At 44.7% G+C, this 23,826-nt stretch overlaps 1 protein-coding gene across 15 annotated transcripts in view; it reads right to left on the bottom strand.

Annotated features, from left to right (window-relative positions):
- mlip (muscular LMNA-interacting protein) overlaps window positions 1–23,826 on the bottom strand; it is a 204,200-nt gene that overhangs the window by 96,617 nt on the left and 83,757 nt on the right. For 12 of the 15 annotated variants that reach the window (XR_013497792.1, XR_013497793.1, XM_078213270.1 and 9 more), the window contains one exon: window positions 903–1,058. The exons of 2 other annotated variants lie outside the window; for them this stretch is intronic. Coding sequence is in view for 11 of the 13 variants with exons in the window: in XM_078213270.1 (XP_078069396.1) it covers window positions 903–1,058 (156 nt within the window). In the remaining 2 variants the exon portion in view is untranslated. Of the gene's footprint in view, window positions 1–902; window positions 1,059–2,335; window positions 2,483–22,005; window positions 22,056–23,826 lie in introns of those variants that run through there. One more of the 15 variants, XM_078213273.1, reaches the window with a different exon arrangement.

Below are 23,826 nucleotides of genomic sequence, written 5' to 3'. Positions count from 1 at the left end.
CTGTCGTGTGTCGTGAAGGCCGCCTTGGAGAACGCTTACCCGAAGATCAGAGGCTGAATGCCCGTGACCGCTGAAGTGCTCCCCCACAGGAAGAGAACAGTCTTGCCTGGTGATTGTCGAGCGGTGTTCATTCATCCGTTGTTGTAGCGTCTGCATGGTTTCCCCAATGTACCATGCCTCCTTTCCTGCAGCGTATTCCTGTGGGGGAACACTTCAGCGGTCACGGGCATTCAGCCTCTGATCTTTGGGTAAGTGTTCTCCAAGGCAGCCTTCACAACACATGACAGCGCAGAGTCGCTGAGCAGAAACTGATAGCCAAGTTCCGCACACATGAGGACGGCCTAAACCGGGATGTTGGGTTTATGTCACACTATCAGTAACCCCCACAGCTTGCCTCTTGGACCTGCAGAATCTCACTGGCTGTCCTGTTTGGAGACAATACACATCTCTTTAACCTGTGCTTAATGCTCCCTCCACTCACATTGTCTGTATCTTTAAGACCTGGTTGGCTGGAGAGATTCGCATTCTAATCAGTATTCTGCAACTTGATTTTATGTCTCTGTGCACTGTTTGAGAGCAGATTTTCACTCCATCTGACGAAGGAGCAGCGCTCCGAAAGCTAATGGCATTTGCTATCAAATAAACCTGTTGGACTTTAACCTGGTGTTGTTAAAACTCTTACTGAGATTTTCATCAGCATACATCAGTACAGCAAGACTACTGAGGCATTGAAGCAAGCTCAATGAATATACATTTATCATTGTTAATATTAGGAGGACAGTACATACATTGTGTATTAGGATGGTACAATGTTTGTTTTCTACTGGTGGAAGAAGTTATTTAATATAAAAAGATCTGCGTGTGGAAAAAAAATGCATCAATGTTGAAAACTATGATGTTACCTCATTCATTATTGAAGAATTGGCTTTAGGCATTTGCTGTTTCCCAGGCTGTGGTGAAGATCTGGTGGAATCAATCACCTGAATGTGTACTGGAAGTCTTCTAACAATTGGCACAAATGTGAAAGCCAAAGGCTTTGCTGTTTCATCAACATGGACCTGCGCAATTAATAAGATAAATTAGAAAATAATTTTCTCCTTAGCATTTTTTTGTCCTCTCAAAAGTATGATGGTAACGGTGTTGTGGATAACAGTAAAGATCAGAGGTACATTTCATGCTGGTTGCAAATCCTTTTTAGTCGGCATTGTGGCATTCTCCTGCAGCGCAGCTAAAAACTACCAAAATATCACATCCAATGTTAAATAAAGGACAGGCAAGAGGTAAAGACATTATCCTTATATGAAAGTAAATATAGTCAATATAACCTCCACAACCTAACATGAAGTGCAATACAAAGGAGATACTCAACAAAGAAAATCCAGGTATTAAAACTAAGGATAGGTCGTCAAAGAAAAGATCTAAATTTAGAAGTTGCAGAGTATCTAGGAAGGAACAGAATGATAGCTTCTAAAAGTATTCCCATGAAATCCAGTATGATAGATTTATTTTCAATATCTAAATAGGTTTGTCTTAAAAAACAAAAACCTTTGTCAACACATCTTCTGAGAGATTACATTATCTGAATGGCACAGATTCATATGACAAAATGGAATCCCTTGGTAACAGCAATAGTGTTGGTAAAGGTTAGTGATCAGTATGGGTAAAAATCATATAGCAAGGGCGGGGGGGGGGGGGCGGTTGGTAGCAAGAGCGCAGATAAGAATGAAATAGACTAAATCTCAGCAATAAGCTCACCAGAAGAAGTTTCATCAAAGCAAGTTGTTTCTATTTACTTAGAGTCAACACATCCTAGGAACTTATCACTAAACTAATCAAACATGTTTTGTTTTGTACAGTTACAAAGTCACAACTTTCTGATGATGTGTGCTGTTTTGGGAGCCTGAAATGGTTCTGGGGGTGGACAGAATCTTTAACAGCTGAAAACATTGCATAATAAGAACTATGCTAGCTTACAATTTCCACAACTGCAAAATACTCATTTGACAATAAACATTAGACAGTTCATGTAAGCAGTTGTAGGGTCCACACTTCTGCCTCTCTCTTAGCTCATTCAAGCAGAACCGATAATGACAATAATAAATAATTCCTTCTCCAAAATGAGTTACTTCACTGACATATCCTCATTTGTGTAATTCATTCTGTACCTGTCTTAAGACTTTCCAGCTTACATAACTGTCTGCTGAGGCAGCATCTCTGAACTGACATACAGCATTCTGGCAATACCCAGAAAACAATAGTCCAAGGAATTGAAATGTACCTTTAAGTGTAAGTACAAATCAAGAGGTGATAATGATGCTGATGACAGGTCACCAACCTTTGTTCTTGCTGTTGCAAAGGATTCTGTTTCATAGAATCAGAAATTCATAGAATGATACACCACAGAAGGCAGCCATTCAGCCCATCTGCCTATGCTGAGTCTACAGTTGAGCTGTCCAGTCGATCCCATTCCCTCATTTCTTTTCTGTTAATCAAATAAACAGTTGCCTCAAAAGTATTTATCCAATTCTCTTCAAAATGTTATTACTAAATACAGTTCCACAACCCGCTGAGGCAATGCATTTCAAATCACAATAATTCACTATGTGAAAGAATGCTCCCTCATGGAGACTGTGCAACTTAAGTCTGTCTGCTCCGATTATCGATCCTTCAGCCTCTGGAAACAGTTTCTCCTTATTTACTCCATCAAAACCGTTTATGATTTTGAACACCTCCATCTAATTCCTTTTAGCCTTTTCAGCTCCAAGGGGACTAACCCCAACTTCTCTAATCTCTCCACATAAATAAGGTCCCTCAGTCTTGGCACCACCCTGGTAAGTCTATTCTGCACCCTCTCTATAATGTGTGCTGTCCAGAATTCAGCGCAATCCACAAGCTAATGTCCATCCAGTGGTCTATAAAGATTTTAAATTACCTTATTGCTTTTGTTCTCTATTCCTCAACTAAGGGACCCATTTAAAAACAAACTTCTTAATTTTTACTACCACCTCCAAAGATTTTTGTACACATATCCTCCAGTTGGTCTGTTCCTATACTCACTTTAAAATTTTCTATTTTGCTTCTCTTCAATCCTCTTCGCAAAATCACAGAATCACAGGATGGTTACAGCACAGTAGGTCCTTCAGCCCATTATGTCTGCACTGGCTCTCCAAAGGAGAATTTTATCATGCGCCACTTTCTGATCTGCTCCTGGCCCATAGACCTGCACACTCTTCCTTTCAGACAACAATCCAAGTCACTTTTGAATGCCTCCACCACACTCTCAGGCAGTGTATTCCAGATCCCAACCACTCACTTGCATCACTTCACACTTCTCTGCATTGAATTCCATCTTCCATATATTTGCCCATTTCTTCCACATCCTCCTGGAGCCTGTTAATAACCTCCTCAATGTTTACAACATTTAAGTTGCATTTCATCTGCAAAGTTTGAAGTGATGCCTTGTGGATCCAAGTCACCATGAAAACATGCTACTTTTTTAGCCTGTAAATCAGAACCATTTCAATCCTTTCTCAAAACGTTCTCTACGATCAAAGTGATTGATTCTGATTACAGTGTTCCTCAATTATTTCCTGATTATAGTACTCTCTGTAGCTTGGTCCATCTGCCAGAATACATTCTGCAGTGATTTATGCCACTTATCTCTGTTTCCTTTCAAAAACACGATCTGCCTGTGACGCAGATGTCTGCTGAAAATGACCAGTATCAAAATATGTTTCTTTCTGCAATTAGCAATACAATTCCGGCATCTTTAATAATCCCACTAATATAAATATACCCAAATTGCCAATTTTACCTCAGGGGTCCTGGTGACTTCCTTGGCCTGCACCCCATTGATGGTCCACACATCTGCTAACCAAAAGTCCTCTAAAAGCCCTTGGCACATCAATCTCCAAATTTACACCAGTTCCCTTTGATGTGTAGGATGCAGGAACCTCTCAGCACCACCCCATCTGACACAGACAAACCAGACACCGCTTATTAGCCTCTGCAGCTCAGATTGCAACTAAGTTTGCTTTCTAGCCCATCCACTTCTCTCTTGTGTTGCAGCATGAAATGCGTTATAGCGACTGTGGAACTTTAAATCCTCTTTCTGGCCACTGATGTTTAATTTTTCTCAGCACTTATGATCCCTCTCTCTTGGTAGTTTCAATGGCTCTTTATTATCTTCCGACTGCCTCAAGCTAGATTTGGATGGCAGGTTTTAACTGACACAAGATGAAATATCCTTCATTAAATTTTGTGACACAGCCCTTTTCGTAACTTGTGGCATGGTGACAGAGTGGTTAGCACTGCTGCCTCACTGTGCGATTCCCGGCTTGGTTCACTGTCTGTGCGGAGTCTGCAAGTCCTTCCCGTGTCTGCGTGGGTTTCCTCTGGGTGTTCCGGTTTCCTCCCACACTCTAAAGAGATGTGGGTTAGCTATTTGGCCATGCTAAATTGCCCCTTAGTGTCAGGTTGATTAGCTAGGGTAAATGCATGGTGTTATGGGAATAGGGCCTGGGTGGAATAGTGGTCGGTGAAGAAGCAATGGGCCGAATGGCCTCCTTCTGCACTGTAGAATTCTATGATTCTTATATAATTTATCAAGACATTTCACAACTTCTGTGCGGAATCTAGAATACACTTCCAAACAATGACTTTAAACAACTAAAGATATTATCCAACATTCCCTTTGTAATACTATTTGATTTAGAGCAGAAAAAGTAAGCACCTTAGCTGCCACAAAATGATCCTGGTAATTATAGGCCAGTTAGTCTTACTTCAGTGGTCGGTAAGTTGATGGAAAAGGTCCTTAGGGATAGGATTTACGACCATTTAGAAAGATGCGGATTAATCCGGGATAGTCAGCACGGATTCGTGAAGGGCAAGTCTTGCCTCACAAATTTGATAGAATTTTTGAGGAGGTAACTAAGTGCGTTGATGAAGGTAGTGTAGTTGATGTCATATACATGGATTTTAGTAAGGCGTTTGATAAAGTCCCCCATGGTCGGCTTATGAAGAAAGTAAGGATGTGTGGGATAGAGGGAAGTTTGGCCGATTGGATAGGTAACTGGCTATCTAACAGAATGTGGAGATGCCGGCGTTGGACTGGGGTAAACACAGTAAGAAGTTTAACAACACCAGGTTAAAGTCCAACAGGTTTATTTGGTAGCAAAAGCCACACAAGCTTTCGAAGCTCTAAGCCCCTTCTTCAGGTGAGTGGGAATTCTGTTCACAAACAGAACTTATAAAGACACAGACTCAATTTACATGAATAATGGTTGGAATGCGAATACTTACAACTAATCCAGTCTTTAAGAAACAAAACAATGGGAGTGGAGAGAGCATCAAGACAGGCTAAAAAGATGTGTATTGTCTTGGACAGAGTACCCTTCGTTGTCCAGTACTTCCCCGGAGCGGAGAAGCTACGGCATCTCCTCCGGAGCCTTCAACATGTCATTGATGAAGACGAACATCTCGCCAAGGCCATCCCCACACCCCCACTTCTTGCCTTCAAACAACCGCACAACCTCAAACAGACCATTGTCCGCAGCAAACTACCCAGCCTTCAGGAGAACAGTGACCAAGACACCACACAACCCTGCCACAGCAACCTCTGCAAGACGTGCCGGATCATCGACACAGATGCCATCATCTCACGTGAGAACACCATCCACCAGGTACACAGTACATACTCTTGCAACTCGGCCAACGTTGTCTACCTGATACGCTGCAAGAAAGGATGTCCCGAGGCATGGTACATTGGGGAAACCATGCAGACGCTGCGACAACGGATGAATGAACACCGCTCGACAATCACCAGGCAAGACTGTTCTCTTCCTGTTGGGGAGCACTTCAGCGGTCACGGGCATTCGGCCTCTGATATTCGGGTAAGCGTTCTCCAAGGCGGCCTTCGCGACACACGACAGCGCAGAGTCGCTGAGCAGAAACTGATAGCCAAGTTCCGCACACACAAGGACGGCCTCAACCGGGATATTGGGTTCATGTCACACTATTTGTAACTCCCACAGTTGCGTGGACCTGCAGAGTTTCACTGGCTGTCTTGTCTGGAGACAATACACATCTTTTTAGCCTGTCTTGATGCTCTCTCCACTCCCATTGTTTTGTTTCTTAAAGACTGGATTAGTTGTAAGTATTTGCATTCCAACCATTATTCATGTAAATTGAGTCTGTGTCTTTATAAGTTCTGTTTGTGAACAGAATTCCCACTCACCTGAAGAAGGGGCTTAGAGCTTCGAAAGCTTGTGTGGCTTTTGCTACCAAATAAACCTGTTGGACTTTAACCTGGTGTTGTTAAACTTCTTACTGTATCTAACAGAAGGCAAAGGGTGGTGGTGGATGGAAAATTTTCAGGCTGGAAACCGATTACCAGCGGAGTGCCACAGGGATCAGTGCTGGGTCCTCTGCTATTTGTAATTTTTATAAATGACTTGGAGGAGGGGGCTGAAGGGTGGATCAGTAAATTTGCTGATGACACCAAAATTGGAGGAGTAGTGGATGAGGTGGAGGGCTGTTGTAGGCTGCAAAGAGATATAGATAGGATGCAGAGCTGGGCTGAAAAATGGCAAATGGAGTTTAACCCTGATAAATGCGAGGTGATTCATTTTGGTAGGACAAATTTGAATGTGGATTATAGGGTCAAAGGTAGGGTTCTGAAGAATGTGGAGGAACAGAGAGATCTTGGGGTTCATATCCACAGATCTCTGAAAGTTGCCACTCAAGTGGATAGAGCCGTGAAGAAGGCCTATAGTGTATTGGCGTTCATTAACAGGGGGTTGGAGTTTAAGAGCCGTGGGGTTATGCTGCAACTGTACAGGACCTTGGTGAGACCACATTTGGAATATTGCGTGCAATTCTGGTCACCTCACTATAAGAAGGATGTGGAGACACTGGAAAGAGTGCAAAGGAGATTTACCAGGATGCTGCCTGGTTTGGACGGTAGGTCTTATGAGGAAAGGTTGAGGGAACTTGGGCTTTTCTCTTTGGAGCGGAGGAGGTTGAGAGGAGACTTGATAGAGGTTTATAAGATGATGAGGGGGATAGATAGAGTGAACGTTCAAAGACTATTTCCTCGGGTGAATGGAGCAGTAACTAGGGGGCATAACTATACAGTTCATGGTGGGAGATATAGAAAGGATGTCCGAGGTAGGTTTTTTACTCAGAGAGTGGTTGGGGTATGGAATGGACTGCCTGCAGGGATAGTGGAGTCAGAAACTTTAGGAACATTTAAGAAGCTATTGGATAGGCACATGGAGCACTTCGGGATGACAGGGAGGAAATAGCTTGATCTGGGTTTCAGACAAAGCTCGGCACAACATCGTGGGCCGAAGGGCCTGTTCTGTGCTGTACTGTTCTATGTTCTAAAATGTTAATGTTCCTCAGTCATTGATTTCAATTATCCAATAGGCTATTATATACAATGTATACATATTATACATTCTTACACTGCATACACAAACATGTGTGAAGCCTTCAATTCTGAAAATTGCAACATCCAATTTAATCCTCCTCATTTGTTGGCATCAGGGCATTCCCCGTTCTATCAGAAGTGATGCACTCTCTGAGAGTTCAATTACATCTAAATAAATTTCACAGAAGTGGGAAATGGTAACGTTGCCAGACCAGTAATCCAGGTGCCCAGGCTAATGTTTGGAGGCCATGGGTTCAAATCTCACTAAGGCAGGTAGCGGAATTTAAATTCTATTAGTAATTGAGAAACCAGTCTCAGTAAAAGTGATCATGAAACTTCCATCAACTGTTCACTAATGTTTCCTGAGGTAAGGAAATCTGCTGCCGTTACCCAGTCTGGCCTACACATAACTTCAGCAATGTGGTTGGATCTTAATAGTCCTCTGAAATGGCCTCGGAGGCCATTCAGCTCAAGGGCAATTAGAAATGGGCAACAAGTGCTGGCCGTACCAGTGATCCCACATCCCATGAAAGAATTTAAGTGCTAAATGCTCCAGCCATTCTTTTGCCCTCTAAACTCTTCATTACTGACTGAAGTCAGTGAGCTTGCAATCCCAGTGGAGACTATGCTCAATGGGATTGCAGGCTGAAGACAGAGCTGTAGTTAATTCTTTCGCACCAGCTTCCTTTGAGAGCAACACCTTGCTCAAATTGGATAACGTGGACTTATCTTTACAAATTCAGTCACCATTACATAACTTTTAATAACTCTTTTCTATTGGTATTCAATAGGATTTATCTGTGAACGTAAAAATAAAAGAACAATTATCCTCCTTTAACACTAAACTATCGAACAGAATCTAGGTCAAGTATTTGAAAGCCAGTCATAGGTACAAAGCTCCTGCTGTGATACCCAATAACTGACCTTTTTTCTAATCAGTCTAGCTTATAGTTCTGTCAGATGAATTTGTGTCTGAAAGGAACTGGATCAGTCTCCCTTTGACCTCCCCCAAGATGAAGATTGGGAACAAAATACTCCAAGTCAGCTATAGAAGAGCACCTACTAACTTGGCTCACATGACAAAACCCTCACTACTTTCAGCCTATCTTCACACACACTATTATATCTGCCAGCTAGTTAAAAACAAAGTTGTTCTCACATTCTTCGCCTTTTATTTATACTATTGCTATTTAACGTTCACCTTTTAAATCTTGCAGTATAATTTATATTCCAAAAGAAAAATAAATCTATCAGATTACAATTTTTAGAGAAAATTCAGCCCAAAAAGTATTTGCAATCTTGCACATAACTCTTACTTTTGAAAATCAGGAATAACAAATGGTCAGACAACTGGCAAAGTAGTTTAATGTAATGGTTTGCTGATGTGACGTGTATAGGTTCATACTTAACAGTTTTCACACGGTGTGACTGTAGTGAGTATAGTGACCGAGCTACTTTGTGAGCAAAGAATTAGAGTCTAATGTCAAATGGAGCCCACAATTGCAAACGACAAAATTGACATAACATAGCTGGTGTGTCACGCATTTTGGTGAGTACAACAAATAACAAGTTCAAATCATAACTTCAAAAGGTATTTTAAACATTATGTAACTGACTAAGAAAAATATTTTCTCAGTGTTAAAATACTAGAAAGCAATTGCATCAGTTGCGTGTTACATATATTGTATTGAAGAGACACTAACTTTACAATGAAAAATGTTGAATCCTCTTTCTTCCCATCTCCCCAAAAAAATGCTGCCATAAACATGCTTTCTGAGATTGTTCTGTGTATATGCAAACATTATTTTATTAGATGCCAGCAAAAGGAAATGTCAGCCAATACCATTATCTCGGATGGATATTTTGTATGTGATACTTCGTATGTGATACATCTTCAATGTATTCAAGAGGCGGCTGGATATAGCACTTGGGGCGAATGGGATCAAAGGTTAATGGGGAAAAAGCAGGATTAGGCTATTGAGTTGGATGATCAGCCATGATCATAATGAATAGCGGAGCAGGCTCGATGGGCCAAATGGCCTTCTCCTGCTCCTATCTTCCATGTTTCTATATTTTGTGACCAGCCACGAGAGCCTGGGCCTATTGAGGTGCTGGTGCTCAAACATGTCAAGAGGAAATGATCCTCTCTGCCTGTAAACCCTGTGAAATGATCCTCTCTGCCTGTAAACCCTGTGTTAGAGGTTTTGCCTCCTCCCAGCTGCACTTCAGTGTCCATCCCCTCCGTCTGGTGGAGAGAGATAAGGTTATGAATGATGGTGGACAATTAAACAGCTAGCTGGAGGAGTCTTCACAAACATTCTCACCTTCAATTATGGGGAGCCCCGTACATCAATGCAAAAGTCAAAACTGAAACACTTGCAGACAACTTCAACGACAAGTGGATGATCCATCTTGGCCTCCTCCTGGGGTCTTCAGCATCACAGGTGCCAGTCATCAGCCAATTCGGTTCACTCCACATGATATCATGAAACACTCAACACACCGAATACAGCAAAGATTATGGGCCCTGACAACATTCCAGCAATAGTAATGAAGACTTCTTCCCCAGAACTAGGCACGCTCCTAGCCAAGTTGTTCCAGTGCAGCTATAAAGCTGGCATTCACCTAACAATGTGGAAAGTTACCCACATATGTTAGTACACAAAATGCAGAACAAGTTCCATCTGGCCAATTGTTGCCCCATCAACCCACTTTTGATAATTAGGAAAGTGATGGAAGGCATGACTAACACAGCTATCAGGCAGTTCCAGACTTTGTTCCAAGTATGGAAAAAAAACTGAATTCCAGGTGGGAGGTGAGAGTGATGGCCTTTGACATTAGGGCAGCTTTAGAGCAAGAATGGTATCAAGGAGCCTTCATGTAATTGAAGTAAATGGAAAGGAATCAGGTGAAAACTCTCCATTGGTTGGAGTCATAGCTAGCACAAGGAGAGAAGATTGTGGTCATTAGAGTCCACTCACCTCAGCCCCAGAACATTGCTGCAGGAGTTCCTCAGGGTTATGTACGAGGCTCAACCATCTTCAGCTATTTCAACTATGATGTTCCTGTCATAAGGTCAGAAGTGGGGATGCTCACTGATGATTGTACAATGTCCAATAACATTTGTGACTATTCAGATGCTGAAGCAGTCCATTTCCATATGCAACAACATCTGGATAACATTCAGGCATAGTCTGATGAGTGGCAAGTAACATTCACACCACACAAGTGTCAGGCAATGACCATCTCAAATAAGGGAGAATCTAACCATCTCCCCTGGATATTCAATGGCATTTTACCACTGTGGAACCCTCCCCTATCAACATCCTTGAGGTTACCATTGACTAGAAACGTAACTGGATTAGCCATGTAAAGAATGTGCCTACAGGAGCAGGTCAGAGACTGTGAATTCTGCAGCAAGTAACTTGCCTCCTGAATCCTCAAAATTTGTCCATCATCTACAAAGCACAAGTCAAGAGTGGAATACTATCCACTTGCTTGGATGAATGCTCCAACAACATAAGAAGTTCAACACCATCCAGGACAAAGCAGCCCTCTTGACTGCTACCCATCCATCACCTTCACTCCCTCTACAAAGGATGCACAGGCGCAACTTGCCAAAACTCCTTCAACAGCACTTTTTATAACTGTGACCTCTGCTGCCTAGAAGAACAATGGCAGGTATCAAGTGTTTGGAAAAAACACCATATCCAAATTCCCTTCTAAGATGCTCACCATCCTAATACATATCACTATTTCTTAGCTGTCATTGGGTCAAAATCCTGCAATTCTCTCCCTAACAGCACTGTGGGTGCACCTCCAACACATGGACTGCAACTATTCAAAAAGACAATCTTCTCGAGAGCAATTAGGGATGTGCAATAAATGCTGGCCCTGCCAGTGACACCCATATCCCATGAATGAATAACAAAGCTGGTCCTGCTGCTAAGGCTGCTCCTGTTGCTGATGGTGCGGTTGGTGTTGTGGGGCCACTATTCTTCATCTCAACAGAAGTGGAAAATAGTACTGTACAAGCTGTTCCCATGCCACGTTGAAGGCTGGCAGCAGATAAGTGCAGCTGAAAGTGAGAGAATTATAGATCTCCAAGGAGATCACCTGTCAAGTAGTGAAAGGACTCTCTGAGAAAAGAAGTGCTTTGAATAGCAGCCTCTCAATGGCCATGGTTAAAGTTCCTCAGTGTAACCGATCGTAGCCTGTGCAGGTTGTCAATTTCAGTGAAAAAGCTCTTATTGCTGTGCACTCCGTTTGGTGACCCTGGTGAGTTGCTGGCAGGTCAAGAAACAGATCCCCTGGCAGGGAACTCCAGGATTCAGAGCTAAAACAGGTCTTACTTACCTTGCTGCGTTATTGGCTTCTAAAACCCTTCTTAATTACTTACCTGACAGATCCAAGAAGGTTCCCTTCTCATCTTTAATCCAAACTCGAGGGAAAATGGATAAGGTCAGGATGACATTGGAATTTGACCAGATGTTAATTCCCCTGTCCATATGGTTGAGAACTGACTAGACTGGAAATATTCTGTCCTAAATGTCCTAATAAAATATTGTTGGTTAGCGTGTATACAGACTTCACAAGTTCAACTCCTCCAGATTGCCTGACTGGTACAGGGGCAATAGGCAGTGGAGCCCTCTTCTGTTCTGGTCATATCTTGCATTAAGCCACTCCAGCCAGGAGACAATAAGAACCATGACAAGTCTTTGAAGTCTACCTTATTGTGGAGTGGGCCAACCCACAGGAGCAGAGCATTTCTGCAGCACTCAGATGAGCAAAATGATACATTGCTCCTCCTGCTTGTAGAACAGTTCAATAGCAATGTGGCTGAGACACCTATGGAACACATTTAACCAAAACAAGATTGGCCCTCAGTCGAGAGTTAGTGAAGCTCCAGGCAGTCTGTGTTCTATTATTGGAAGGTTACTCACCGTAATTCTTCCTTCCAAATCTCCTCTCAGACAGAGAACGCAAAGCAGCACCAGCCAATACCCAGAGTCAGGGAAGGACCTTGCGATCAACTAAAGCTTAGATGGCCTACAAGACACACCCACGTCCAAGCCTTACTCCCTAATTCAACCAAGAAGATATTGTTTCAATCATTCAACTTACAGTGCCCCCAAAACAGGCACGATCGTGACAGTAATCCTCAATGAAGCAACATATTCCTCCCACAGCAAAGTGTGATAAAAGACGTGGCCTAGTTATGACCTTTGGCAGAAGCAATTGTCCACCTATTACACCACTACCTGATTTCTCCAGTCAGTGGAGTACAATGGGCAACGAATCTGCTGCCATCCTTTTTTCTGATGTGGAGATGCCGGCATTGGACTGGGGTAAACACTGCAAGAGTTTTAACAACACCAGGTTAAAGTCCAACAGGTTTATTTGGTAGCAAATGCCATTAGCTTTCAGAGCGCTGCTCCTTCGTCAGATGGAGTGGAAATCTGCTCTCAAACAGGGGACAGAGACACTAAATCAAGTTACAGAATACTGATTAGAATCTCTCCAGCCAACCAGGTCTTAAAGATACAGACAATGTGAGTAGAGAGAGCATCTCCAGACAGGACAGCAGGTGAGATTCTGCAAGTCCAGGAGGCAAGCTGTGGGGGTTACTGATAATGTGACATAAACCCAACATCCCGGTTTAGGCTGTCCTCATGTGTGCGGAACTTGGCTATCAGTTTCTGCTCAGCGACTCTGCGCTGTCGTGTGTTGTGAAGGCCGCTTTGGAGAACACTTACCCGAAGATCAGAGGCTGAATGCCCGTGACCGCTGAAGTGCTCCCCCACAGGAAGAGAAGTCTTGAGCTGGTGATTGTCGAGCGGTGTTCATTCATCCATTGTCGTAGCGACTGCATGGTTTCCCCAATGTACCATGCCTCGGGACATCCTTTCCTGCAGCGTATCAGGTAGACAACGTTGGCCGAGTTGCAAGAGTAGGTACTGTGTACCTGGTAGATGGTGTTCTCACGTGAGATGATGGCATCCGTGTCAATGATCCGGCACGTCTTGCAGAGGTTGCTGTGGCAGGGTTGTGTGGTGTTGTGGTCACTGTTCTCCTGAAGGCTGGGTAGTTTGCTGCGGACAATGGTCTGTTTGAGGTTGTGCGGTTGTTTGAAGGCAAGAAGTGGAGGTGTGGGGATGGCCTTGGCGAGATGTTCGTCTTCATCAATGACATGTTGAAGGCTCTGGAGAAGATGCCGTAGCTTCTCCGCTCCGGGGAAGTACTGGACAACGAAGGCCGCTGCCCTCAACTTGACATGTATGCCCAAGCCATCAGGAGGTGCGTCAACACCAGATTCATCAGTCGCACTCACAAGACAGTACCGAACATCACCCAAGCACAACGCAACGCCATCCACACTCTCAAGACCAACCGCAACATTGTCATCAAACCAGCAGACAAAGCAGGGGCCATCATCATACTGAACAGAACAGATTACTGCAAAGAAGTGTACCGACAACTGAACAACGAGAAACACTACAGACAGTTACCCACAGATCCGACCAAAGAACACACCCGTCAACTCAACACTCTGATCAAGACCTTTGATCCGGACCTTCAAAGCACCCTCCGTGCTCTCATCCCTCGTACTCCCCGCGTTGGAGATCTCTACTGCCTCCCGAAGATACACAAGGCAAACACACCCGGCCGTCCCATTGTATCGGGCAATGGGACCCTGTGCGAGAACCTCTCCGGCTATGTTGAGGGCATCTTGAAACCCATTGTACAAAGAACCCCCAGCTTTTGTCGCGACACTACGGACTTCCTACAGAAACTCAGCACACATGGAGCAGTTGAACCAGGAGCACTCCTCGTCACAATGGATGTCTCGGCACTCTACACCAGCATCCCCCATGACGATGGCATTGCTGCAACTGCCTCAGTACTCAACGCTGACAACTGCCAGTTTCCAGATGCAATTTTACAACTCATCTGCGTCATCCTGGACCACAATATCTTCACCTTCAACAACCAGTTCTTCATCCAGACACACGGAACAGCCATTTGAGAAAGTGACCAAGGAGGTGGATGGGGGCAAGGCAGTGGACGTGGTATATATGGATTTTAGTAAGGCGTTTGATAAGGTTCACCATGGTAGGCTTCTGCAGAAAATGCAGATGTATGGGATTGGGGGTGATCTAGGAAATTGGATCAGGAATTGGCTAGCGGATAGGAAACAGAGGGTGGTGGTTGATAGTAAATATTCATCATGGAGTGCGGTTACAAGTGGTGTACCTCAGGGATCTGTTTTGGGGCCACTGCTGTTTGTAATATTTATTAATGATCTGGATGAGGGTATAGTTGGGTGGATTAGCAAATTTGCTGATGACACCAAAGTCGGTGGTGTGGTAGACAGTGAGGAAGGGTGTCGTAGTTTGCAGGAAGACTTAGACAGGTTGCAAAGTTGGGCCGAGAGGTGGCGGATGGAGTTTAATGCGGAGAAGTGTGAGGTAATTCACTTTGGTAGGAATAACAGATGTGTTGAGTATAGGGCTAACGGGAGGACTTTGAATAGTGTGGAGGAGCAGAGGGATCTAGGTGTATGTGTGCATAGATCCCTGAAAGTTGGGAATCAAGTAGATAAGGTTGTTAAGAAGGCATATGGTGTCTTGGCGTTTATTGGTAGGGGGATTGAATTTAGGAGTCGTAGCGTTATGTTGCAACTGTACACAACTCTGGTGCGGCCGCACTTGGAGTACTGTGTGCAGTTCTGGTCCCCACATTACAGGAAGGATGTGGAGGCTTTGGAGAGGGTGCAGAGGAGGTTTACCAGGATGTTGCCTGGTATGGAGGGGAGATCCTATGAGGAGAGGCTGAGGGATTTGGGATTGTTTTCGCTGGAAAGGCGGCGGCTAAGAGGGGATCTTATTGAAACATATAAGATGATTAGAGGTTTAGATAGGGTGGATAGTGATAGCCTTTTTCCTCTGATGGAGAAATCCAGCACGAGGGGGCATGGCTTTAAATTGAGGGGGGGTAGTTATAGAACCGATGTCAGGGGTAGGTTCTTTACCCAGAGGGTGGTGAGGGATTGGAATGCCCTGCCAGCATCAGTTGTAAATGCGCCTAGTTTGGGGGCGTTTAAGAGATCCGTAGATAGGTTCATGGACGAAAAGAAATTGGTTTAGGTTGGAGGGTCACAGTTTTTTTTTAACTGGTCGGTGCAACATCGTGGGCCGAAGGGCCTGTTCTGCGCTGTAATGTTCTATGTTCTATGGGGACCAGATTCGCACCTCAATATGCCAACATCTTCATGCACAGGTTCAAACAAGACTTCTTCACCGCACAGGGTCTTCAACTGATGCTATACACTAGATACATCGATGACATTTTCTTCCTTTGGACTCATGGTGAACAATCACTGAAACAACTATATGATGACATCAACAAGTTCCATCCCACCATCAGACTCACCATGGACTACTCTCCGGAATCGGTTGCATTCTTGGACACACACATCTCCATTAAGGACGGTCACCTCAGCAGCTCACTGTACCGCAAGCCCACGGATAACCTCACGATGCTCCACTTCTCCAGTTTCCACCCTAAACACGTTAAAGAAGCCATCCCCTACGGACAAGCCCTCCGTATACACAGGATCTGCTCGGATGAGGAGGATCGCAACAGACACCTACAGACGCTGAAAGATGCCCTCATAAAAACAGGATATGGCGCTCGACTTATCAATCGACAGTTCCAAGGCGCCACAGCGGAAAACCGCACCGACCTCCTCAGAAGACAAACACGGGACATGGTGGACAGAGTACCCTTCGTTGTCCAGTACTTCCCCAGAGCGGAGAAGCTACGGCATCTCCTCCGGAGCCTTCAACATGTAATTGATGAAGACGAACATCTCGCCAAGGTTATCCCCACACCCCCACTTCTTGCCTTCAAACAACCGCACAACCTCAAACAGACCATTGTCCGCAGCAAACTACCCAACCTTCAGGAGAACAGTGACCACGACACCACACAACCCTGCCACAGCAACCTCTGCAAGACGTGCCGGATCATCGACACGGATGCCATCATCTCACGTGAGAACACCATCTACCAGGTACACAGTACCTACTCTTGCAACTCGGCCAACGTTGTCTACCTGATACGCTGCAGGAAAGGATGTCCCGAGGCATGGTACATTGGGGAAACCATGCAGACGCTACGACAACGGATGAATGAACACCGCTCGACAATCACCAGGCAAGACTGTTCTCTTCCTGTGGGGGAGCACTTCAGCGGTCACGGGCATTCAGCCTCTGATCTTCGGGTAAGTGTTCTCCAAGGCAGTGGAGAGTGACAGTTGGTGTCTCAGTGTGGGAGTGCTGCTCGGGCTGCAGTAGAGTGTGACAGTTGGTGTCTCAGTGTGGGAGTGCTGCTCGGGCTGCAGTGGAGAGTGACAGTTGGTGTCTCAGTGTGGGAGTGCTGCTCGGGCTGCAGTGGAGAGTGACAGTTGGTGTCTCAGTGAGGGAGTGTTGCTCGGGCTGCAGTAGAGTGTGACAGTTGGTGTCTCACTGTGGGAGTGCTGCTCGGGCTGCAGTAGAGTGTGACAGTTGGTGTCTCAGTGTGGGAGTGCTGCTCGGGCTGCAGTGGAGAGTGACAGTTGGGGAAGTGTGGGGAAGTTTTTTGTTTTCTTTTTTTCTTGCTGGTAATGGCTTCAGGGATGGCAGTTCAGGCAGTATGCTGCATCTCCTGTGGGATGTATGTGGTGAGGAAATCCAGTAGTGTTTCAGGAGATTTTAGTTGTAAGAAGTGCATTAGATTGCAGCTTCTGGAGGAGCGTGTAAAGGAGCTGGAGGGGGAGGTAGAGGAACTCCGCATAATTCGGGAGGCGGAGGTGGAAGTTGATAGGAGTTATAGAGAAATAGTAACTCCTAGAAATGAGGCTTGGGTCAATGCCAGGAGGAGGGGTAAGAAGCAATCGGGAAGACAATCCCCTGGGGCGGTTCCCCTCCATAATAGGTTTTCGGTGCTGGAGGCTACAGTTGAGGAGGAATCAACTGAGCATAGAGAGCAGATCTCTGGGGGTGAGCCGAGTGAGAAAGCTCAGGTGGTTAGGGGCTGTAAAAGACTGGGCCTTGTGATTGGGGACTCCACAATTAAGGAGACAGATAGGAGGGTCGGAACTAAAGGTAGGGACTCAGGGTTGGTGTGTTGCCTACCAGGGGCTGGGGTCCGGGATGTGTCTGACAGGGTATTCAGGACTCTTAGGGGGGAGGGAGATAAACCACAAGTTATTGTACATGTGGGGACACACGACATAGGGAGGATAGGGGAAGGGGATATTAGGCAGGGATTTATGGAGTTGGGGTGGAAACTAAAGGCCAAGACTGACAGAGTGGTTATCTCTGGACTCTTGCCTGTACCACGGGATAGTTTAGAGAGGAATAGGGAGAGGGAAGGTTTGAATTCATGGCTGAGGGGATGGTGCAGGAGGGAGGGGTTCAGGTACTTAAGCAATTGGGGCTCGTACTGGGGAAGGTGTGACCTCTATGAGAAGGATGGTCTACACCTTAATCAGAAGGGGACCAATATCCTGGGGGGTAAATTTGCTAAGGCCATGCAGGGAGGTTTAAACTGATTCGGGGGGGGGGAGGGATCCTGAGTAGTGGGGCTGAAAGTGAGGGATGCATGGATGGGGACTGCAATGCACGGCATTGCAGAGGTGGGGTGGAGCAGGGTTTGAAATGTGTATACTTCAATGCCAGGAGTATTCGCAATAAAGTGGGTGAACTTGCAGCGTGGATCAGTACCTGGGACTTCGATGTTGTGGCTATTTCAGAGACATGGATAGAGCAGGGGCAGGAATGGATGCTGCAGGTCCCGGGGTTCAAATGTTTTAGTCGAAGTAGGGAAGGAGGTAGAAGAGGGGGAGGGGTAGCATTATTGGTCAGAGATTGTATCACAGTGTCAGAGAGGAGGTTTGATGAGGACTTATCTGTTGAGGTAGTATGGGCGGAGATTAGAAATAGGAGAGGAGAGGTCACCCTGTTGGGAGTCTTTTATAGACCTCCTAAAAGTTCTAGAGAGGTTGAGGAAAGGATTGCGGAGTCAATCCTGCTTAGGAGTGAAAGTAATAGGGCAATTGTTATGGGGGATTTTAACTTGACTAATATTGACTGGAATTGTTATAGCTCTAGCTCGTTAGAGGGGTCAGTTTTTGTTCAAAGCGTGCAGGAAGGTTTTTTGACTCAGTATGTAGACAGGCCAACTAGAGGTGAGGCTATATTGGATCTGGTGCTGGGAAATGAGCCAGACCAGGTGCTAGACTTGGAAGTTGGTGTGCATTTTGGTGATAGTGACCACAATTCGGTTACGTTCACCTTAGTGATGGAAAGGGATAGGCATGAACCTCGGGCCAATGGTTTTAGCTGGGGGAAGGGTAATTATGAGGCTAGTAGGAGAGAATTAGGAAACATAGGTTGGACTAGGAGATTACAGGGACTGGGAACGTCCGACATGTGGAGTTTTTTCAAGGAGCAGCTACTGCGAGTCTGTGATAGGTATGTCCCTGTCAGGCAAGGAGGAATTGGTAGGGCTAGGGAACCGTGGTGCACCAAAAAAGTTTCTTTGTTGGTTAAAAAGAAAAAGGAGGCTTATGTTCGGATGAGACGTGAGCACTCGGGTAGTGCACTAGAAAGCTTTAGATTGGCTAAGAGGGAGTTGAAGAGCGAGCTTAGAAGGGCTAAAAGGGGACATGAGAAGACTTTGGCGGATAGGGTTAAAGAGAATCCTAAGGCGTTCTATAGGTATGTCAAGAACAGAAGGTTGGTTAGGGCAAGTTTAGGGCCAGTTATAGATGGCAGAGGGAAGTTATGTGTGGAACCGGAGGAGATTGGTGAAGCATTGAACCAATATTTCTCTTCGGTGTTCACGCAAGGGGACATGAATATAGCTGAGGAGGACACTGGGTTGCAAGGGAGTAGAATAGACAGTATTACAGTTGATAAGGAGGATGTGCAGGATATTCTGGAGGGTCTGAAAATAGATAAATCCCCTGGTCCGGATGGGATTTATCCAAGGATTCTCTGGGAGGCAAGAGAAGTGATTGCAGAGCCTCTGGCTCTGATCTTCAGGTCGTCGTTGGCCTCTGGTATAGTACCAGAAGATTGGAGGTTAGCGAATGTTGTCCCATTGTTTAAGAAGGGGAACAGAGACTTCCCCGGGAATTATAGACCGGTGAGTCTCACTTCTGTTGTCGGCAAGATGTTGGAAAAAATTATAAGGGATAGGATTTATAGTTATTTGGAGAGTAATGAATTGATAGGTGATAGTCAGCATGGTTTTGTGGCAGGTAGGTCGTGCCTTACTAACCTTATTGAGTTTTTTGAGAAAGTGACCAAGGAGGTGGATGGGGGCAAGGCAGTGGACGTGGTATATATGGATTTTAGTAAGGCGTTTGATAAGGTTCACCATGGTAGGCTTCTGCAGAAAATGCAGATGTATGGGATTGGGGGTGATCTAGGAAATTGGATCAGGAATTGGCTAGCGGATAGGAAACAGAGGGTGGTGGTTGATAGTAAATATTCATCATGGAGTGCGGTTACAAGTGGTGTACCTCAGGGATCTGTTTTGGGGCCACTGCTGTTTGTAATATTTATTAATGATCTGGATGAGGGTATAGTTGGGTGGATTAGCAAATTTGCTGATGACACCAAAGTCGGTGGTGTGGTAGACAGTGAGGAAGGGTGTCGTAGTTTGCAGGAAGACTTAGACAGGTTGCAAAGTTGGGCCGAGAGGTGGCGGATGGAGTTTAATGCGGAGAAGTGTGAGGTAATTCACTTTGGTAGGAATAACAGATGTGTTGAGTATAGGGCTAACGGGAGGACTTTGAATAGTGTGGAGGAGCAGAGGGATCTAGGTGTATGTGTGCATAGATCCCTGAAAGTTGGGAATCAAGTAGATAAGGTTGTTAAGAAGGCATATGGTGTCTTGGCGTTTATTGGTAGGGGGATTGAATTTAGGAGTCGTAGCGTTATGTTGCAACTGTACACAACTCTGGTGCGGCCGCACTTGGAGTACTGTGTGCAGTTCTGGTCCCCACATTACAGGAAGGATGTGGAGGCTTTGGAGAGGGTGCAGAGGAGGTTTACCAGGATGTTGCCTGGTATGGAGGGGAGATCCTATGAGGAGAGGCTGAGGGATTTGGGATTGTTTTCGCTGGAAAGGCGGCGGCTAAGAGGGGATCTTATTGAAACATATAAGATGATTAGAGGTTTAGATAGGGTGGATAGTGATAGCCTTTTTCCTCTGATGGAGAAATCCAGCACGAGGGGGCATGGCTTTAAATTGAGGGGGGGTAGTTATAGAACCGATGTCAGGGGTAGGTTCTTTACCCAGAGGGTGGTGAGGGATTGGAATGCCCTGCCAGCATCAGTAGTAAATGCGCCTAGTTTGGGGGCGTTTAAGAGATCCGTAGATAGGTTCATGGACGAAAAGAAATTGGTTTAGGTTGGAGGGTCACAGTTTTTTTTTTTTTTTTTTAACTGGTCGGTGCAACATCGTGGGCCGAAGGGCCTGTTCTGCGCTGTAATGTTCTATGTTCTATGTTCTAAGGCGGCCTTCACGACACATGACAGCGCAGAGTCGCTGAGCAGAAACTGATAGCCAAGTTCCGCACACATGAGGACGGCCTAAACCGCGATGTTGGGTTTATGTCACACTATCAGTAACCCCCACAGCTTTCCCCCTGGACTTGCAGAATCTCACTGGCTGTCCTGTCTGGAGACAATACACATCTCTTTAACCTGTGCTTAGTGCTCCCTCCACTCACATTGTCTGTATCTTTAAGACCTGGTTGACTGGAGAGATTCGCATTCTAATCAGTATTCTGTAACTTGATTTTGTGTCTCTGTGCCCTGTTTGAGAGCAGATTTGCACTCCATCTGACGAAGGAGCAGTACTCCGAAAGTTAATGGCATTTGCTACCAAATAAACCTGTTGGACTTTAACCTGGTGTTGTTAAAACTCTTACTATCCTTTTTTCTGCCATCATCACAAGTTAAAATTCTGTTCATCTGAACTCCTGAAATTTCAATAATGACAAATCAAAATGAAACAAGACATCTCCGGAAACATCTCAAACATTATGAATGATTCCAACCAGAAAATCTCACTCGCTGACAGATATACTGTTTTTCAGCAATTTCTGTCCTGATTCCAGATTTCAAACACTTTCAGTTCTACTTTCCTCCAGCTGTGTTTTTTTAAACAAACTCTGCCTCAAAGTTGGTTCAATGCACAGCTATCCTGCATAGTGACTATTCTCAATCATTAAATAGTTCATGTTAACAAGTGAGGCACAAAGCTCCCCAAGATGGTCAGTGCATAGATATCTTGCATGGAGACTGTTGTCAATCTTTCAATAGTTAATGTTAACAAGTGAATGTGGAACATTACAATTTACAGCTTGGATACATGACATTTCATTTCTTTTTGACATAAGACAGGTTAAACAAACACATCCCACAGAATAGATAGGAAGCTCAAAATATCAACGGTTAAAGTATTAGTGAAGAAGCAAATCATATCAAAATAATGATTTATTAAACTCCAACCTTCTTTGTAGCTTGCAGACTCGGTGTTAAACTCCCAGAACAATCTTCATTCCTCAGCTGAATTGAAGAAGTATAGTGAGTGGAAGGGAAAAAAGAAATAACACGTCGAGTGCAAGGAATAATAATTTGTGTACAAGTAATGCTGAAGCTGCACGAGAGGACTGTGTTGACAAGTTCTATTTCTGTCAATTACTGAGTGGGCTTTATGCAAGCTCTGAAGAATTCCTGGTCTTAAAATGTCATGGTGTGGGTTTGAAAACTGGTGACTTCAAAATGGCATTTTGTTGTGCTAATTATGTGACGGAACCTTGTATCTTAATACATGATCAAGCTGTTAACTATATCTGCGCAAGTGAAGAGCTTGCATCACTATCACACACTGCTTTGACAAATAGAATCAGAGAATCCCTACAGTGCAGAAGAAAGCCATTCAGCCCATCGAGTCTGCACCGACAACAATCCCACCCAAGCCCTGTTCCACAACCCCATATATTTACCTTGCTAATCCCTCTAACCTACACATCCTGGGGCACTAAGGGGCAATTTAGTATGGCCAATCAACCTAACCTGCACACTTTTGGACTGAGGGGGGAAACCGGAGCACCCAGAGGAAACCCACGCAGACACAGGGAGAATGTGCAAACTCCACACAGACAATAACTCAAGCCAGGAATTGAACCCGGGTCCCTGGCGCTGTAAGATCTAATGACCTTACTGAAGAATGACTGAAAACAGGATCTCCCCAAACTTGTTTCCAACATAGATAATATAGGGAGACAATCAATGAGGTGCAGCCAAATGTTGCTCAAAGAGAGTTGGTGTTGAAATGTATAAATTTCCTTTAAATCTTAGTGCTGCTTACAGAACAGGGCGGCACGGTAGCACAGTGGTTAGCACCGCTGCTTCACAGCTCCAGGGACTTGGGTTCGATTCCCGGCTTGGGTCACTGTCTGTGTGGAGTTTGCCCATTCTCCTCATGTCTGCATGAGTTTCCTCCGGGTGCTCCGGTTTCCTCCCACAGTCCAAAGATGTGCGGGTTAGGTTGATTGGCCAAGGTTAAAAATTGCTCCTTAGAGTCCTGAGATGCGGAGGTTAGAGGGATTAGCGGGTAAATATGTGGGGGTAGGGCCAGGGTGGGATTGTGGTCGGTGCAGACTCGATGGGCCGAATGGCCTCCTTCTGCACTGTAGGGTTTCTATGATTTCTAACAAATAGGCTTTTGAACATACAAATGGGAACTTTGGGTTCGGGAGTTACTATAATGGATAAAAACAACTTGGTGTTCTCCAGAACATTCTGATGTATTGCCATCATTAAATGTACTTTATACTTTCATTTTTTTATCCCAGTTATCTCACAACACAGTTGAATTGGCTCTATGATGTTCTTAAAAAGGAAATTGTGAAATATTGTGTACAGTATATTGTGGACTTGGTATTTTTTTTTAAACTGTGCAAAGGCTGCAAAACATGGCTGCCAGGGATCACCTGACTTCTCCTGTGGATTGAAAATACTCCCCCGTCTCAGGAAGGAACATACGGAATCTTCCAGATTGATGTTGTATCAATGTCCTTTCGAGAAACTAATTCAAAAAAGTAGTTGCAAATTGAATGGGTCATTCAAACAAAAATACACTGGCTGTCTCAAACTTTCAAGATATCAAATGACAGCACAAGATAATTGGAATAAACAGAAACATCACCCTTTGTTTGGATTTCTGGAAGATCAACCAATGAGGAAGCCATTTTGATTGTTTTTAACCCAACAGAAACTGCTCGAAAAATTCCACTAAGGGTCATTGAACCAGCTACAAGTCAGCCA

This window comes from Mustelus asterias, chromosome 5 (assembly GCF_964213995.1).
Source record: "Mustelus asterias chromosome 5, sMusAst1.hap1.1, whole genome shotgun sequence".
Lineage (NCBI taxonomy): Eukaryota > Metazoa > Chordata > Chondrichthyes > Carcharhiniformes > Triakidae > Mustelus > Mustelus asterias.
The sequence above is the reverse complement of the archived record's forward strand: the minus strand, read 5'-3'. Positions and strand labels throughout refer to the sequence as shown.